This window comes from Nelumbo nucifera, chromosome 8, assembly GCF_055504915.1.
Source record: "Nelumbo nucifera cultivar China Antique chromosome 8, China Antique-T2T, whole genome shotgun sequence".
Classification (NCBI taxonomy): domain Eukaryota; kingdom Viridiplantae; phylum Streptophyta; class Magnoliopsida; order Proteales; family Nelumbonaceae; genus Nelumbo; species Nelumbo nucifera.
The window spans coordinates 1559731-1580171 of record NC_142656.1 but is presented as its reverse complement, the minus strand read 5'-3'; the positions used below and the strand labels follow the sequence as shown (position 1 = coordinate 1580171).

Below are 20441 nucleotides of genomic sequence, written 5' to 3'. Positions count from 1 at the left end.
ATTGAAAGCCCAAGCTCAACTAAGTTTCTATGCTTTCTTTCTACTATTCCATTTTGTTCATGTACTCCAGGACAAGAGATTTGCTTTATGATTCCATTCTCATTTAACATGTCTTCAAATTCACAAAGCTCAAATTCTTTCCCACCATCACATTGAAAAGTTTTAATATTTCCATTATATTGATTAAGAATCATCTTGTAATTTTTATTTTTTTTTTTGAATATGGGAAAGAAGTCAGATTTGGCACGCATGGGATAAATCCAGGTAAAACGTGAGCAATTAATCATCTATATGAAGCTTACATAATATTTGTATCCTTGAGCAGAACAAACAGGGGCTGGTCCCCATAAGTCACAATGGATTTTAGAAAAAGGAATAGTAGAATGCACACTATCATTGATAAAAGATAAGGTAATCTACTGACAACTTTCACAAACTGAAAACTCAATTGTTCCAACTGGTAACATGAATAAGACCTTTTGAATGTAAATGCTTAACTACTTGACTATTTGAATGCTTTTCCGTCACCTATCATAATAGATTCATTACCAGTATAGGGAGTGTTAAAGTTTGACCTGCCCTAGAATTCTGTCTTGTTTGTTGACTGTAAAGTAAACAGCAAGAAGTAGGAGAGGAAAGAGGAAGAGAGAAAAGAGAGGAAAGAGAGAAAGGCTGGTTCGAATTAGAGAAAAAAGTTATCCCTAGATTCGGCCAGACCTGTTATTATATTATTAACTTATTGGAAAAGACTTAAGTGCCCTTCTTTAAGTAAGAGGCACTCGAACTAACATAACAGTACACATCAACATTCTCAACAAGTACAAAGACCAAAATACCCATTCACTAACACCACTAACAGGGAGCAAGGTTTTGCAAGCTACCTGGATTGCTGGTCGATCATGTGTGATGTGGCACCTGTATCAGGAATCCAATCTGAGTCATTAGGATCACTGAGAGTCAATGCAGCCAGGGCTGACGAGGAATATTAATTGGAGCGCTGATGGGCATGACTGAAGCGATTATTGCATTCTATTGCTTCATGCCCTTTGAGGCGACAAATTTGGCAGTTGGCACACAACTTACAATGAAGTTCTGTTGATTTTGAAATTGAGGCCGCCATTGGTTTGCTTGCTGAAAGCCTCTTCCTTATGAAGAGAAGTTTTGCGCATTCTGACCTTGATTGTTGTTTCTTGTTGCTCCAGTTGTGGGTATTGTTGTTATTTTTTGTTCCTATTGTACCGTTGTCCCATTAAGGCAAAAGCATCATCATGAGTGTCAGTTGCTGCTGCTTCTTGCAACCGAAGATATGGCTATTTAATGCTGAGACAAATTGATTCCAAGAAGGAAGAGGAGGGCGAGCTAAAATGGTGGTGGTGGTGAACACCATGTAGCTAGGTCCAAGACCATGATGAGCAGCCCAGTAAACCTTGTCTGGTTCAGACACAGGTTTTTGAATTGCACCGAGTTCATCACATATGATCTTGAAAATTTTAAGATATTCTGCTACCGAGAGCTTACCTTTGCGAATAGTATGAAGTTGATGTGTGAGAATCAACTCTCCATCCTTTGAAGCTTCAGCAAAGGTTCCCTCTAAGCACTCCCAAACTTCTTGTGCAGTAATTCGTCCAACAACCAGACTAAGACTCTCCTCTGTTATGGTACCACAGATTAAACTCTTGAGCAAACGATCTTGTAGTGACCAGGAGGAAGACTTTTCTTTCTCTTTGCCTGATTTTGAGTCTAGAATGATATGATCCTTAAATTCAGCACTCTCCATCAAAGGAAGGATTTGTTCTTTCTACAACAGATAGTTCTTGGATGTTAGCTTCGCAGTGACCATGGAGGCTAAGTGAGCAAGGGTGCTCAAGCTCAAACTGGTTGAAACAGCCATTGGCGCAGTAAAACTGAACACAGGAAAGTCACAACAATCACAAGTAGTGATTTTGCTCTGATACCATAAAGACAAAGGTGCTGAAACTCTTGAAGTTATGTTTTGAATTGATCTTCAAGACTGAGTTATATACAATTACAAGACAACGGTTTCATAGAGAAGCTAGGATACTAAACTTGCAAAATAGAAACTTTATAAATAAAGTCTGACTTTACAAAATAAAATAAAAGAATAAAAAAGAGGAAATAAAATAAAATAGAAACTAAGAGACTTCGACTAATAGAGAAGATTGATGAGAATCCAGATCCAAACCTGAATTGTTGTCTGAGTTCTTGTCAGCCCCAATAAGCTGATTCGATGGATTTGGTTGTCATATTCGGAGGGTGTTTGATATTTAAAAAAAAAAAAAAAAAAGTTCACACTGAAAGGACATCATAATTTTGTGTGGGATCATTTCTTTTGAAGGGCTACACAATGGGGGTAGCCCATCCCCCAACCCAAGTGCAAGTGGGATTCCATTCCAAATCTCTGCAACGATCAGCAGGACACCTTACCAACCAGTTGATTGGCACCTTGCCAAAAAGGACCATATATACAGGTATACAATTGAGTTCCTCCCTTATTATTCTCCACTATGCTTTGGCACTTTTGCCTTTGAGCATTTTATTTATTTATTTTTATGACAAAGGCCTTTGAGCATTTTATTGCACAGAGTCCGAATATACTCCTCACACAGCACACCTCGCACAAACCTTACAAGCATAGTTTTAAAAGGCTAAAGAGGCGTGAGGCGTACGCCTTCCGCCTTGCGCCTCAACCAGTTACCCCTGCAAAATGGAAAATCATTGGAATTCAGAAATGCGTTTTTTGCGGAGCTACAGTCCAAGACAGAAATCTTGATTCCTAAAAATAAAAACATATTTTTTTATATAAGAGAACTGGAAACCCATCGATCATACCAACTTCAACTTCTTCTTCTTCTTCGAATTTGGAAATCCATCCACGCGCTCAATCCATGATAAATCGAAGCAGTACATTTTATAGGTTTTGATCTTACGATTGTACTTTTATGAAAATTTTTCAGAAAGTACTGCAGAATTCTGAAATTACAGCCCCCATAATCTACTAGTAGCCTCCCCTAAACTATATCCTACCCGTGAATTTGGCATCAATCCATAGTCACGATTTACCCCACTTATATGGTGGTTTGTACTTTGTAGTAAGCAAGTATGAATTAATTAATACAAATAATAACAACACTTCAAAATCCAATGGTCTAATGGGTATTCCAAAGGGTATTTACAGTTGTTAATGACCATCATATTCTTTAAATTTTTTGGTAAATAAAATAAATTACCTTTCTTTGATAAAAAAACATATTCTTTAAAATTTAAAGTCGAAACAAACAACATATTTTTTTGAGTATTCTAATGAAACTTTGTCCACAGCATGTATTCTAATTATGGACCTTAATTCTTTTTCTTTTTAGTTTTTACAAAGGTTTTTTTTGAGGAATCATAAATTGGTTAATAGTTTAGGGTCCGTTAGGTCCATTCCAATTAGACCATTAATAGATTAGATGAACCAAACAAAATATGCAAAACTCCAATTTCATGTTTTTTAACACCTTTATTGTTTATTGACTATATCTATATTTTTTATCTTTTTTACTTTAAATCTTACGCCTCAAACTGCCTTGAGGCGTAAGCCTCGCCTCTCTAAGAACCAACCACCCCACCTCCTTTTAGCCTTTTAAAACCTAGCTCACAAGTCACAGCCCCATCCTATTGTGTATTGGGAACATCTCCCATCCCTTATGCCGTTATTCATGGGGAGATGTTTCCAATACACTGACATGAATAGAAGTAGTAAAAAATTGATTTTTATTTTGGATCATGAAGCTATAGAAGTAGGTAATCCATCCCCTCAAAGGCATGACACTATCAACTCTATATAATTGGGATAAGGCTTGGATGATGATGATGATGAATTAGCGGTAGTGATATTCTCCATCTTTGCATGCTTACAGCCCATGGCTTGTACTATTTAATAAGGTCTTATTCCTTTACCGTTATCTTAGGTAAATTCACTTACCCAAGTAAATATTTCTTGGGTAAAATTTACTCAGAAAAGTTTATTTACCCATGTTCTTTTAGTTGAAACTTACCAGGTAAATTTCACACTCCAACTTACCCATATTCTTTTGTCTCACCAACTTTCTTGGGTAGTAAAAAATGAATGTTTTTTTTTTTGTGGAGATTTTGTTTTATAAACCTGTGTAATAGGTCTATGCCATATCAAAAGGAACCCAATCACTATTGCCAACATTACCCTTTTTGGGTATTGCTACTACACCACCAATACCTAGCTCCTCGAGAAGGAAATCATAGCCGAAAAGAGACCCTTGAAAACTTTGTGAGTGGGGCTAATAGAAAAATGAAGAGAAAAGACAAGAAAACTTGAAAACCCACAACAAATAGCATGAATTGTGAAACCCAGAAAGGAAAACGACTAGAACAAGACTAGAGAAACTCGAGAAATTAATGGAAAATAGTTAACAACACAAGGGTATTTTCGACTGAGGTGGGTGTTTTCAACTTGGGAAAGTAAACTTATCCACCTCTGAGGTGTGTAAGTTTTTCCTCGGACAAGTAACCTTTAATTTACTCGGGGGAAACTTTATTTTCCATGCGCCCCATACGATTTTGTAAAAGAAGATAAGAAAGTTGTCAACTTTCCCACTCCAACTTAACGCTAAACGAAGGAGGCCAAAATAGAATCATAGAATAAATGCCAACACACGATAGATGGCTATAGGTGTTAAAGTAAAATGGTAAGTTTAATCAAATGTATTAAAAATGGTCCATAGGCTTCATGTAGCGGATCCTATATAGGGACAAGGCTTAAATGATGATGATGTGATGTGAGAAAATCCACAATGATTCAAAACCATTGTATTTTTATTCATCCAAAAAAAAATTACAAGCTCAAACCGTACAAAGTTTGTCGGTATAACCTGTCACAACACTTATGACTCATTTGATTTGCCAGAATAAGGGTCTGGAATTGGAATTGGAATGGGCCATTTTATTCAAATTGTTTGATTAAGCTGAATCGAAATCCCATTCTCATTCAAAGTTGAATGGCATTCTCCCGTTTGAAAGGATGGTCATTCCCTCTCCCTCCCATTCCAGCTGATTCCAATTCATGTCAGAACCAAACAGACAATCTGATTCCAATTCTGATTCCAGTTCCAACTTGAACCAAACGGACCCTTATTTAGTTAGACATTCACCTGTGAAGAGGAGGGGTTTGGAAACCAGCCAAAAACAAGTGATCCAGATTCCATCAATATCCTTTGTAGTTATAAGAGGCCTCGTCTAATATTAGTGATGAGACAGTTACCAACTTCGTTCAAATCATCTCCTCGAAGACTCTCTAAACGCACCAAGTGAAGGGAGGCTAGCGCCTAGAACTAGAAAACCGATTTTATTGGGATGCATTCCCACACTGGAGTAGGTAATGGCTCAACTCAAAGCGACCAGGTAACGTTACTTGAACTCAATCACCACACTTCATGTAAGCAGTCCAATCACCAATGCAATGAGACGATAGGCTACCAGTTCACCACTATACAACTGAAAGCAGAAGTTAGCACAGAGGTGGTGGTCAGATATATAGATCTAGTTGTTTTGGAATGAAAATTCAAAACCTACCTATCATGGTAATCCTCTATGTTGCAGTGCAGATACCATTAGATTTGATAGTGACTGGTATGCAAGATCTCTCAATCGGTTCAGCACTGGCAACACCACAGTACCCAAGTCAGGTCGGTCTTTTCGCCGGAGTTCACAACACTTCAAAGCAAGTTTTGCAAACTGAATTGTCTCTTCCATTGGCCAGTCAGGCACCTTAGGGTCCAGCATCTCCTCCAGTTCACCAACTTCCATTGCCTCTTCCATGTTGTGAGCAAGCCCCATTGGTGGCCGTGCTGTGATGAGCTGCAAGAAGATGATACCAAGGGCATATATGTCAGACTTGATACACAGCATTCCACTCTTTTGGTACTCTGGGTCAATGTAGCAAAAGGTCCCAGCAGCGGCAGTCATGTGGTACTGTGTTACATCTTTGGCAACAGAGGGAGGTAAAAGGCGTGCCAAACCAACATCAGCAATCTTGCTTGTGAAATTACTATCAAGAAGGATATTTGCTGGCTTCAGGTCACGATGAACAAGGGGTTCAGGTTTTGTCTGGTGGAGGAAGAGTAGTCCAGTGGCAACCTCAGCAGCAATCTTAAACCGGAGCTGCCAGGAGAGAGGAGGAGTGTTGTCCCGGCAGAACAGTCGATCTTCCAGACTGCCATTAGCCATGAATTCATATACAAGGGATCCATATTCAGGGCAAGCACCCATGAGGAGGACCATATTCGGATGGCGAATACAGCTCAGAACTTCTACCTATAGAAATTGAATGACAAGATCACTATGCCAACCAAAGTAAAGTTGGAAACATAAAGTACATTGTAATATTCAAAGAAACAAGATTTTAACTAGGAAGTTCAACATTAAAATATTGAATTTAACTCGGTCCAGATAACAAAGAGAAATGGCTCTGCATAATGGCCAACAATCAGAACTTGGCATTTGTAAAAACGTTCTAACAATATTCACATCATTTTGGAATATTTTTTACAGCTAATCTGGTAAGTAAAGTTGATTGCACATTAGGGAAATAATTTTTCTTAGTTATTTTCGTGTTAATGCAGCATAGCAGAGGATGCATATCAATCAATAGGAATAAAAATGTAATATTGCAGCAAATTGCTCATATTGGAAGATGAGAAGCTTCACCATACCTCCTGTTGAAATTGTCTCATTCCTTGAGAAGCATTTGACTGTAGAATCTTGATGGCAACAAGTGTGTGATCCAGGGTACCTTTGAAAACGGGCCCATATCCACCTTCACCAATCTTGAGATCCTCGGAGAAACAATCTGTTGCCTTTTGAATTTCCTGTGCGGTATATCTCCTATACCGGACATCTACTGACAACGAATCAAAAACTTTCTTATTCTCCATCTCTTGTAACAATTTGTTCTCCGCATTGATCCTCTTGTTTGTCTCAATCTCAGCCACCTGGGCAATTTGAGATGCTTCAGGATAAGTTCTATATCTCTCCCTTTCATTTTCTGCCATTTGAATGGCTGCCTCCTCAGCCCTCCTTGAGTTGAGATCATTGACCTGTATATAACAATAAAAGAATGTGATCAGACAGGAAGAACAAGAGTCTTTTATGTCTTAGATAGGGAAAGGAATGATGTCAAAGAGAAGTTAACAAAGGCAGGTAATCTCAATTTGACCATCTGGTGTGCACTCAAGGCATCTTTGCAGGCTTTATTATACACGTCCATTGTTTGCTGAAGTTCAAGTTTTAGTCTTCTCAGTTCAGCATCCCCATCTTCCTGCAATTTAAAAAAACAAAACAAAACATTTGGTTGGTAATAAATAAGAAGTTTTACTTCCAAAACTCATAAATCACATATAAAGACAAGAAATGCATAATTTGGAAGTTTCTCTCCCCCAATACCTGGATGCTTTTGAGTTCTGCATATTATCTAGCAAAGAAAAAAAAAAGGTTCTGATGCCAAATTTTGACACCCCACTTTTTTCAAGAAAAATTCTGTTCCATATATAAATATAGCCAAGTTATTTAGCAAAGAAGACCAAACAACCAAGGAATCTTCTATGTGGAAGATTGGTTTTTGGCCCAAAGTCCCACATGTTCATCTTCATATCCTTTATTAGTGGAGAAAACTTGAGCCCCGAAACTCTTGCCACATCGCCAGAATAAGCCTTTCATTTTGAGAAGGTTTAATATTAGCACATTGAAACTCTAAAAAACCAACTTGTGGAAAACACTAATAAAAAGTAATATGCAATTCTTTGTAAAGAGGAGGTTGTGAGTTCAACTCCCCTCATTGAAAACTACCTGGATCACTGCAAAGATGTTCTTTATGCAACAGAAAGATTATTATTTACTTATATTAAGAACGTATTGGAAAATAATATTTTATTAGAAGCTCGGTTAGGCTTGTGAGCTACTCAAGCCGAGTATTACGAAGCTCGAACTCAGCTCGGCTCGACTCGACTTGATGATCTTCAAGCCAACATCGAGTATTTAGAGAAGTGAACCCAAGTAGCTGTGTGTTGGCTCAGCTCACTTGCACCCCTACTTAAGGAGAGGGTACATAATGGGTCATTGGATCCTGCTTCTGTATTGGCTTCACCCAGGACACAGGACAGATCTGATTTCATTGGTCAGTGGGACTGCAACTTGTATGGGAATGGTGTTGGCTTGAATTTGATGGTGGGGCTGAGAAGACAGCAACACAGGAAATAGGAACCAACTATGGTAGAGGAGGAAGTTTGTCTTAGATGGGTGTGGAGAGAGGAGAGAAAGAGAGAGAGAGTGGGTAGGTAAATCACATTGGTTGAGCTTTGGGAGAAAAGAGAGAGAAAGTTTGGGTGAATTGAAGTTGTTTTGGGGAGACGTAAAGTATGGGGAGAGGGGAGAGAGAAGGTATGTGGGGAGAGAAGATTAGCTTTCTCTTCACGCCACTTTATTTATTTTCTCCTCACACCACTTTAAATGGAGGTAGACTATCTCAAATTGGTAAGGGCGGGCAACTTTTTTTTTCATATTAATTCATCTTTGAAGGTGGACCATCTCCAATGAAGCTGGTATGTCATTTTTCAGAGAAAAACAAAGGAAAATAAAAAAAAAAACACAGAAAAGAGCACTGCCAGGGTGGATTGCCTTGTTTTAATATATAGATATAGATTGTGCACTTGTATCTTTTATTTGGGCTTTATATTCTAATTTAGAAATAAAATAAATGACAAAAACATGCAAAAATCGTTGCATAATAATTAAATACATTTTATATAATCAGAAAAAAGATACATCTATAACATAGCATGCATAAATGTATTTGTGTTTATACTTGTTTTTGCACACGTGCGCACACACACAAACAAAGCAGATATCACTTTGACATGTCACACATAGACAAAATATACAAAAGGACCTCTAATGTTTTTCTGTCCACTATTAGTACTACATGCAAAGCATGTGCCTTCCTACTTGTTTACATAACATAAATACACAATCTACATATATACATGGGATGTATATATTATGGAAGGTTGAGGAAACTTAGGTAAGGATCAGGCTCAAGTTGGGTTAGTCCAAGTTCAAGCTATCCAAGGCTTCAATACAACCCCATCCACCATATAGCAAGTAAAATGTCTATTTCATTTTCCTTTATTCTTTTTCAATTAGGAATCACAGACCAAAATTGTATATGAAGACCATTACCCAATGTTAGTCCTAGTTATTTGGGGTCTTGAAAGGGATGGACTGGATACAGACATAACTTCTGCACAAAATGACCACTCTCAGACTCATATCTGTATTCTCATGCTTGTCAGCCCAATTATATGATTCAGGGACTCCTAATTTAACAATGGATATGGCACTGAACAGAATGGAATGACGGAACAGGATTCATGTAGTCAACCTCGTATAGTTGAGACAAGGCTGAGATGATGGTGATGTATTATTGTATTAGTGTTTCATCCTTAATGGATGATGTCTCCATGTTGAACACGTGTTGGAGTCCAACATTCCATGGATTTTTTAGGATTCTTCTACATAGAATTTCCTTTTCATCTCCTAGTCTATTTGGCATAAATGAACAGCTAAAGTACAAGATGAACATCATTTTTCACATCAAATGTTACAAAGGAAACATCTTAGACACCTTTTTTGCAGGTATATAATGTTAGAATTCAATATATATATTCAATATATATATAATAGTATAAGCCATCCAATAGATGTCTTTGAGTCCTTGTTTTCTCACCTTACCAAGTCAGACTCTAGGACATGCATTGGACTCTGACTCGTGTGTTTGTGTCCAGGTAACACTATGATATATAAACATAAACCTTGTATTGGAGTTTTGGCCAATTTATGATGGCCTGGCACATTTCTAAGGCTAAAAGTATATGATGGTTTGTGTCCATAGTATGTATGTATAAAAAACTTCAAATAATTTTCAGCAACTAGTAACCAAACAGGCCCTAAGGCTAAAAGAACATGAAGTAGGATGCAAGCATACCAAAGATTCTAAATCCTCCTGAAAGGCAGATGGTGAATGTTCATATGAACTTGATGCTCCTGACCAGTTAGGCAAGCTGGATGTATTTGACTCAAAGCTTCTCAAATATCCACCAATTCTATGTGATTCAATGATGTGCATTTGCCCGCCAGATCTGTTTGAATCAGTGCTATTTCTACTTGATTCAAAGCTGTTTCTACTCGATTCACAGCTCATCGTTAGCTCACTTCTATTTGATTCAAAGCTTCTTGTTAGGTCACTTCTATTTGATTCAAAGCTTTTCTTTAGCTCATCTGGGTAATCTCTGTACAGATTTGGCAGGCGTGGCCGCTGAGACCCAAAATCAGCATTATCTCGTTGATAATAATTAACCTGCTGATCGATGCTGCTTGGACATGAAGCAGAATTTTGATATGGGGAGTCAAGTTGTCCTCCACCTTGGATAGCTAGGTTAATTTTTTCAGCCATCTTGCAATCATAGCCTCTCATGGAAAGTCCACCTTCATGACCATGTCCAAGCTTTTTGCTTCTTGCCAATAGACAACTGATTTCAGATGATGATTTAGTTAACTGATTAGTACAAAAACCAAGTAAAAGGGAAAAATGGAAAGAAAGTTTGCTTTGTAAGAGAGAGAGAGAGAGAAGAAAATGACAGAAATAAAAATGTTGTAGTAAGAATAGAAGGGTAAAATGCCTCCAATATGGTACAAATCTATAGGGGTTGGTACCAACCAAGGAGATCATCTAAGGCCAAAACTCAATTTGTTAATGAACATAACTACCCTATATAGTTCATTATCATTTTGAAGGCAATACTAATATGCCAATGGTAGAGTTCAACTTAACAGGTTCATTTTTGGTATAGTAACTAAGGATTGACCACTAATGGGAGGGGTTTCCCTGATCCTAGAGAGGGGGGCCGAGTGCTTCTCATCCTCTCATCTTGATAACAGTACTTCAAGTTATTTAGTCCTTACATATTTATTCATTCATAAGCAAATCAAAGAAAAAAAAGGAAAAGAAAGAAGAAAAAGTGGATGACCAAAGCAAAGTTGTTTGAACATTCTAATGAAAGCCTAAAACATTGGATGTTTATGAATGTATAAATTGTTTTGACTTTTAAGATCACCAGCAACATCAAAAAGTGGATTACACAATAAACTAAATCCAAATTTGACCTATCAATCCAATTAAGTTTGATAAAAATATCTATTTATAACAGGATCAAACCCAGATCCACACTAATACAAAGATAGGGGTGCAAGTCAGGCAGGCCCTAACTAAAATTTGATGCACCCAGGTTGGGCTTGGGACCATACCAGGCTCAGGTTGGTCAATCAGCCCACACTAAAATTTGACATAAATGTATCTTACTTATGCATGTATGCATGCAAATATATTTCTGTATAGTTGGGCCAGGCTCAGGTTGGATAAGGTTGGGCTGAGCTTGGGCTACCTAAGGGCTAGGCCTGGGCCAATCCTGGAAGCCCAAACTTTTGGGCCTAGGCCCAGTCTGAGAATCAAAAATCCAAGCCTGGCCTATGTAAAATTGCGGGTTGAATTGGTCCAGGCTTGGGTTGGGCCACCCAAGTTGCATATACAAAGACCCCTGATTCTGATACAGCTATCCTAGGTCTTGGAAAGGGCAGACCTAACCATTTGCATTTTAGCACAAGGTTGCTTATTTCATGCATGAACCACATTCTCATAACTACCAACCCAAATTTTACCAGGGTACCAATCAACAACCAGATCCACACTGTGCATGTGTGTTAGCCAGCTGCAGTTCAGCCCATAATCCAGGTATGGATCTGTCTAAAACAAAAGCATACTTAAACCAGGACATAATAAGCTATAAGCCCAAGCTTGGACAATTCCCAAGGAACCAATAAATATGGCCAAGGCCAAGATGAATATAATATTATTAACAAAAAAAAAGGTGTAGACTTGGAGTTCAGCCTGATGGCCATGCCCCCATATAGACAAGGGCATAACAATCTAAGAACAAGTTTGGGCCAGCCCCCATAAACCAATAAAACAAAAAATATGAGTTGACTCTTTTCCCTAGCACAGCCATTTACATATATTGGGCATCATTCTTATGTTGAAGGTCAGCCCATGGGCTTCCATAGACACCTAACTCCTGGCCTAATGCAAGTGGGGCTCGGTTATCATTGGGACGGGCCATCCCAGCCCATATTGCTCCCTCCCCCCTCCCCTGCCCCCCCCCAAAAAAAACAAATAAATAAATAAATGAAGGCTGTCTACCAACTAGAGGTGCAACTTGGGTGGGATAAGGTTGGGTTTTTGTCAAAATTTGAATGGGCCTGGCCCAAAAGCCCAAGCCCAGTGTAAAATGCTAACTTGAGCCAACCCGAGTTGCACCCCTACCACCAACTGAACAAACTACACCAATCACGAAGCAGGCTGTGTGTCAGTATACCATCACATGCACAACCTTTGCGCCCATACAACAGGTTTTCCTATAAAATTATTGCACATTCAAAACCACACATATAGATAATATGCCAAAGTCACTTACTGGGGAGCTATATCTACTTGGGGAGGCACACTTGGCTCACCTGTAAATAAAACTGTTTCAATAATAGATATTGGAAAGCAACAACTAAATACTAAATGGTGATCCAATTTTATTATCAAACTTGAAAGGAGGAAAAAGAAAATAGGAAGAGCAGCAAACTTTTAGTTGACTGAAACTTTGCAGAAGACTCAAGCACATTATTTGATTGTCCCTTTCCAGGATGCCTGTTAGGGTTAGTAGCAGGTCGAACTGAAGAAATCCTTCCCTTCGATATAACATACACAGAACAGAATTCTGGAGCAGCTTTTGAAACTGAGGTAGGTACATCTGCACCCTTAAAGGTTCTGCCAAATAAATTTGCATATGAAGTGAATAGAAAAGTAATAGTATACTTGATAAATGGAGCAATAAACAGGAAAAAGGACAGCACCTCATAATGGCATTTCTTGAAGATGCCCCAAGAACAAGTTTATCAATGTTTTCCTGGAGAACGTAATTGACAATAGCTCTAGGTACATCTGTGTCATCTATAATGACCTCCTTGTATTGTAGCTGGATAGACAAGACAAAATAATATCCAGGTTAGAGAGGAGGTGAGAAGTAGTCCCTTTTCTGATCATGAGGGATCATCCATTCTAAATATTCATATAAGGTAAACTTGAAATTGTTTCATGGCTAATTTTATCAATGGAAGCCTAGTCACTTAGAAGTTTTTTTTTTTTCTTCAACTTTATCAATAGTAAATTTGATTCTTTTGTCAATGCCTTAAATTAAGAGTTTAACATTTTATCTGGTTTATATAAGGATGAACATTGTATACCAGGATAGTCTTGGACTAACCATAAATCAAAATTGTAAGTAAAAATATTCTCAAGGCAACATATTAAATGCAGGCACAGTTTTGGTAGCCAATTCAAGTCCAGGAGGAGCTTTAAATAAAGGTAAAAAATGTACATGATGATTTTTCTTATTCAATAAATAAATCCATTATTCTCCCAGTTATTCAACCTATGTCTCATTTATGTTCTCAGAAGAACCACATGTAATTAAGATTACAATATAGTTAAAAAGTAAAAGGTACTTTGCGTCTAATTCTCATTTATTAAGCAAACCATTAAATGTTAAATCAGCTACTATAGCATGTTTCCCTTGTTTCAGAAAGTGCAAGAGACTGTATGAACTAAGTTTGCTAAAACTTTAATAGTTCATATAATTCCATGCCTTTATGGAGGATTGCATGTGAACCCATAAAGATTATCTCAGTTATTACCCAGGTATTTCCAACAGCTTTCATTGCTAATGCTAGCCATAAGCAGGAGGGGAACCTTTAATATAAATAGATATTGGTTCTATGTATCATTTCTCATGTTTATGCATTCTCTTTGTTTTCTTGATAACCTAGGGCAGATGGATCAACCTAGGCTTCCCATGAAGGTGACAAAAAAATAATAGCAGAAAAGCATGCAAGTAATGGGATGTTTCAATGAGTTGACCCCCAAACCAAAGGATAAATTTGTATTAAAGGCAAACTTATCTACAATTTCAATATAATGCCCTTACAGAAGATAAAAAATAGAAAAAAAAAAGAAATATAACACATAAACTGAGAAATAACAAATAAGAATAATACATACTTATATCAAGACCCCCCCCCCCTTTTACTTTACAGAAATTTTTTAAAGACCTCTAAAGTGCCCTAAAAACTTTTGCACATGACTAATAATGAATTATCAAGGTAACACTTCCCCCTGATAGACTGATCAACCCCTTATGCTCTTGAGTCTTGACTCTCCAGCACAATTTAGAGCATGTTATATATAGATCAGAATGAATGAAATTAGAAATGGGTGTCCAACTTTTTTTGATAAGCAATAGTCGTAGCCCTAATTGGCAAAGAGATATAGCATTCAACTAAGATGGTCTGATCACATGAAACAAAGACCAAAGACACCAAGAGTGAGGAGTAAATTTGTTCAAGTTGAAGGCTATAAAGGAACAACACAGAAAATGGACATGGATCGAGATAGCAAGAACAAAATGCTAGACAATTCATTCTTTGGTAAAAACTTTGCCCTAAGTGGCAAAAAAATGCATGTAGCAACGCTGAACAATTAGGATTAAACTATAGTGATCAATTACTGATATTAAAAAAAACTATAGTGATCCATCTTAACTGGTGGTCATGACCATTGACTAACCAATGCACCACAACATTTTCCAAAAGAATAAAGAATATGGCGACTTCAGCCACACAGAGAGGGGGGCATTACCCATTGATGGTTTCCACTATCTTGCGTCATGGGCAGGGTAAACCGTAAACTGGATACAGACTTAGCCTTTGCCTTTGCCTGTTTTGTTGTACACAGTGACTGCTCTAAAATTTGAACCCCTTCTCTCGCACTTGTCTTCCCAGGATTTTACCATTGCATCTAAACGAACAAACCTACTACTATGCTACTAGAGACAATCAAATGGTAGCTCCCATGCAGTGGATGTATGCAATATGAATGCAAATTACGATAATAGCCTGACTAATTTGTACCTTTCTAGGGGGACCTAAATGACCACCAAAGTTATCCCATTAATGTCTACAAGAAATCTGACACGAAAGAAACAACAGAATCTACCAAAAAAAAGAAAAAGAAACAACAGAAAAAAAGAAGAATAATGAAAAATGAATAAATATCATGCATATAGATTTGAAGCAGCATGCTGATCCTGCTGTGAATTGCAAGAGTATGGATCTATAGAAATGTTTCTAGTTCACTGACATAAATGTAAATAGGAGGGATCAAACTATCTCATTCCAATCAGGGATGCTCAATCCATCTAGCAAAATGCAATTTGCCCACCAACCCTACTTTTTAAGGATTTTTCTGTCATACATAAGCATGAGGATAATCATGGTTAAATACATACACCTCGTCTATTGCAGTAACACTGGTAAGGAAGGAGTATTTCTTTTGTTTGCAGGTCAGCCTGTTCAAGGAAAGCATATGCAACCTCTTCATTCACTTCTGAAATTGGAACTTGCCTTCCACCTGTGAAAAGAAGATAACCGTACCAGAACAATTTGTTTTAATTAGAATAAAAAAAATCACAACAGAATTGAACCATCGGTAAAGCCTATTTAAATATAAGGAACTACCACAGGAAAAACAATATACACAATTGCTCACTTAATTTGTAGAACCACGCGGGTGAAACAAAAAACTGAAATCTTAATAACCCCAAGAAACTTCCATAATTACACTGGAATTTAGATCCATCTACTGAAACTGGACATTTCTATGATACATGAACTCACCACCTAGTAATCCAATCTGTATCTTTCAAATGCCGCAGTGAAAAATTGATTCACCAATTGAACAGCCCTGATATATGGACTGGTAGGTAAAAATATACCATACATTAATAGGTTTCAAACAGGGCATCAGATGAGGTTCAAGATACATGTCTTCTGATTCTTCTCCAAAGTTCTTCGATGGGATCTTATATTCATTCGTGAGGATAAAATGAAGTTTCACCTTTACATCAATTTCTTCCACACATTCGACAATTTATTCTATTACCTTCAAGTAAGATAAGCGCAAAAGAATGAACAAATGCGTGTAAAATAACATTAAAAAAATAACTACTAATCTCGAACTGGGACTGGGAAGAAGATTTCCAAAAGATGAGAAAAGTATAGTTTAATTTAAGATAGTAATAACACGAAAAGAAAGACTTAGATGCTCCGGTCATGGAGAAAATGAAGATTTAGCGAGCACATGAACTACAATTACAGCAATAAGTAAGCGATGTGAAAATCAGGAAACAATAAAACTTAAGTAATGAGATTTGGAATTCGACTAACTTGGGGTTGGAATGGTAAGAGGTTTCTTGCGGACGTGGAGGAGGATGAAGGGCTGTGCTTTGGACGCAAGATGATCTGCAGTCCATCTCAGCGCGTGCTGACTGCCCTTGTCCGTATCGATTGCAACAGCCACAAGCCCTGTGTCTTCATTATCTAGGTATCGTTGCCCGCTGCTCTTATTCATGGATAGAACTTGGATTTCACGATACAATTATCTCTGCGTAACTTCACGGCACGTTCTACAACTTTAGAACCGTTTCTATGGGCGCAAAGTTGAAGCAGAATGCGTTGGGATCCTTTTCAGGTGAAAGATAAACCAAATTCTACCATTCCAAGGAATTGTAGAATTTGGTTCTCTTTCTGGTCCCTCCTCCTCCCCTCCTCCTCTGATTCTTTTTTCTTCAGAGCTCTCTTCCTCTTCCCCAAACCCGAGAGGATCTGATGTTGATATAAGGAGGTTAGGATTTGACAGGTAAGAGGGAAGAGGAGTAAGAATCAGAGTTGTGAAAGGAGGGATGGTTGGGGCAGCCATTCCAGATGAGCAATGGACGTCGAGGCTTTCGCTGGCTTCCGGCCTTCCGCTGAATTAGGAATTGTTCTGTTTCTTCTCTACGCGGGGACAATGGGTGAGGTTAACCCACATTCCGGGAGATAGTTTCCATCTTTAACCAAACGACAATTACGGATCCCATGGACTCGGACTTTTATGCTATGTTTGATTTGAAGAAAAAGGTAGAGTAAAAAGGGAAAGGTAGGGAGATCCATACAAAGTTTAGGCTCCGTTTGGTTGGACGGAATCGAAATCTCATTTTCATTTTTGCTAGAATAGCATTCTCTCATTCAAGGGAATGGCCCATTCCCTGCCCCTATTTTAGGAATGAAATTTCATTCCTTCTTATTTTAATTATCATTCCCATTCTTGTCTAACCAAACAGACTATAGGAATGAACCATTTGAATTCCAATTTTAAAGAATTTTTATTCTAATTTTAATTTCAATTCTGACTACGAACCAAACAAACCCTTATATAGGTTTTTCTACCTTTTCCTCTCATTTCTTATTTTTTCCTTCACACCAAGCACAGGGTTAAGGTACATGTACAACCAAATTTGAGTCATTTAGGCTGTGTTGTTTAAACAATACACAATTGAATCTTATCTGTGGATTATTCGAATTCCAGGTGCAACCGTGCAATCGCATATTTGAATTGAACTAGTAAATTAGGCTAAAAATAATCCAAATAGAAAAATATTAGAGGTTATTTATCTAAAACTCTCATTCACGTGTATCCATTTCTTACTACCAACAAAAAAATTCGTTTAGGCTCAGTTATGTACAGTACAAATACATACAAAAGGTAAAGTTTTGCACTCTATATATTTGTATTTGTAGGCTCAATTTAGAAGGAATATAAATATAAATATGTAGAGTGCAAAACTTTATATTTTGTATATATTTATACTCCTTCCAAACTGAGCCTTAATGATGTTACCCCTACTTTGTCATCTAAAATTTATCTTTCTATGAATAAGTCATTTAAAAATAAGTTAAAAAAGCAATAAAAATTCTTGTTTGCCCTCCAACTCAAGGGTCCTAAGGTGAGGAGAAGAACCCCCAAATCTCAAATGGATAATATAATACATTTCATCCTTGCAAGAAGGGGTAGCATGGTAAATAGCTTATTGAATTTGAGTGGGTCCATAATTAAGTAGGGTACATATGGAATCCCTTTACTATAGCCTGAAACAATCCAACTACGGGTGAACATGTCCCAGGCCTCTATGAAAAAGGTATTTTTGCTTGAATAATAGAATTTGGGGTGGGAATGTGTTTTACTGTTTTAGTATTCTACAACCCATACAGGTATGGATTGGGTCAAGTATTAGGCTAAACTCAACCCTTCACAACTTGTATATTGTTGGAAAGTATATGGACTTAATGTATTAGGTGTTGAATTTTACAATATTTTGAGTTTTATGTGAAGGATGATTGAAAATTTATGTATTTTTTACATATTTTAATCAAATAGTTGGAATTTGTGTTGTTTGTTCATATTATTTTACCTATTTATTGTTTATATATAACAAGAAATAATAGCAAACTAGGTGCATTTTCCAAACCCAACTTGCCCTACCCTTAAAATGTGTGGAGAGTCAAGAAAGATTTTGCACTTTCATATATGGGGAGGATTTGGATTCTCAAAATCCAACCAGCTACATGATTTGGAGTGGATACTGATTCAGAGATTTAGGGAGATTGGTAACAAATTAACCCAACATGGTTTGATAATTGTTGTGATAGAATTGAGGATTAAAATTATCATCATCATCTTAGCCTTGTTCCAGCTTTATGGAGTGGGCTACATGAATCCTATTTTGCCATTTCTTACTATTTAGTGCCATGTTAAATCATCTCTTAATACTTCAACGGTTAAAACCATATCCTTCTTTTGGCCAAACAAATTTAATTTTTTGTTGGATTCAATGTTTTTGCCATTTTTTTCAAAACATATCTGATTTTGACAATCAATAAATTTTATTAATTTGTTTATAAAAAGCCTATAATTAAATAACAGTTATACATAAAATCATTTGTTCCTTAAAATTTGTCAATAGGCATACATTAAAAAGATACCACACCACACAGTAAATTGGATATGGTCACTACATGTAACATAACAAATGATTGAAATATTTTATTTAAAATATTGCTAATAATACATCCACACCACATTGGAGCCAAATAGATTCAAACACCACATCTTTTAGGTACCACACTACCAAACACCCCCTAAGTAGCTGAGCTGAACTGAGATGGTCGCTTCTCATTTGTACAAAATAAGGGGTAAGGGGACGAGACCAACCACACCCTTCATCTGTCCCAACCCTGAGTCCCCTGTAATGTACATTATGTAATATCAAATAAGGTAAAAAATGCCAATAGAGTTAATTAGAAATTTGATGCAATTGAATTATGTTTCACCTTGTCCAAGTAAAAGATGGATTACTCGGCTAGTAAAATTTGCCAAAACTCATAATTGTTGAGCCTTATTCTTTGGATGACTTTTCCTATTTATGTCTAAAGCTATTCAAATGTTTTGAGCAGCTGAATAACCTAAGCGGATTTTATCTTATTCCCAGCTGCCTTAGATTAATTTATTTTTTATTCCTTTTATTTTATGTTTGGGAGATAGTATATATGAATTTCTTTATTATTATTATTATTATTTCTATAGGTAAAAAATCTTATTAAGCCTAGACAGATGGTGATATAGTCAATATTCATCACGCCATCGATAGACAACACGTGGCACGCCTTTTAGAGCATTCTCGTCATCTTACAAAACCTTAAGGGGTATTATGGTCATTTTTGTTCACATTAATGTAAAGCTTTAATGACGGGCTAGAGGTGTAAAGCGGGCCGTGCCGCCCTCCCCTGGGATAACATGGGGTCCGGTATGGCCTGTGAATCGAGCCTTGGGCCAGATTGGGCCATGCATCAGACCAAAGCTATTTATTTAAAAAAATTGACAAAAAACCTTAACATTTTAATTTTATAAGAATTTTGATGTATATAATTACTTATATATACAATAATTAAATAAATTAATATAATAAAATTAAAAAAGTATTTACTTTATTAATATATTATATATTATATATTATTATATAATTATACTTTATATAATGTTATATATAATATAAATATATATGGGCTATGTCGCGGGCTGAGCCAGCATGTCCCGCTCGGTTGTGTCATACTGGCCTGGCCCATAAATCTAAAACCCGAAGCCCAGCACAGCCTGCACAATCATGTCAGGCCACGGGCAGCACGGCCCGATTTACACCTCTATGACAGGTATTACAACGTCAACCGAGCCTCCCCGGTAAATTTATAGTAAGGTAGCACTTGGCGATGTGGTTTGTGCCTTAATTGTCTTCCGGTTAATAACGCCTAATGTGCAGAGCCAT

General features: G+C 37.1%; 1 protein-coding gene across 3 annotated transcripts; it reads right to left on the bottom strand.

Moving 5' to 3' along the window:
* Positions 1-1969: 1969 nt before the first annotated feature.
* Positions 1970-17116, bottom strand: LOC104600499 (U-box domain-containing protein 35-like). Of its 3 annotated transcripts, none has more exons than XM_088892539.1 (10): positions 16471-17116; positions 15534-15655; positions 13045-13166; positions 12774-12958; positions 12615-12654; positions 10073-10616; positions 7250-7351; positions 6747-7130; positions 5608-6348; positions 1970-2718 (listed from the first exon to the last, which is right to left on the bottom strand). In XM_088892539.1, the coding sequence occupies exons 1-9, from the start codon at positions 16652-16654 to the stop codon at positions 5611-5613; spliced, it is 2421 nt and encodes an 806-aa protein (XP_088748665.1). In that variant the 5' UTR covers positions 16655-17116; the 3' UTR covers positions 1970-2718; positions 5608-5610. The 3 variants fall into 3 exon arrangements, with proteins under 3 accessions (XP_088748665.1, XP_010261771.1, XP_010261770.1); XM_010263469.2 differs by lacking the exon at positions 1970-2718 and adding an exon at positions 4831-5521; XM_010263468.2 differs by lacking the exon at positions 1970-2718 and adding an exon at positions 4831-5529 and having other exon boundaries at positions 16471-17115.
* Positions 17117-20441: the final 3325 nt, after the last annotated feature.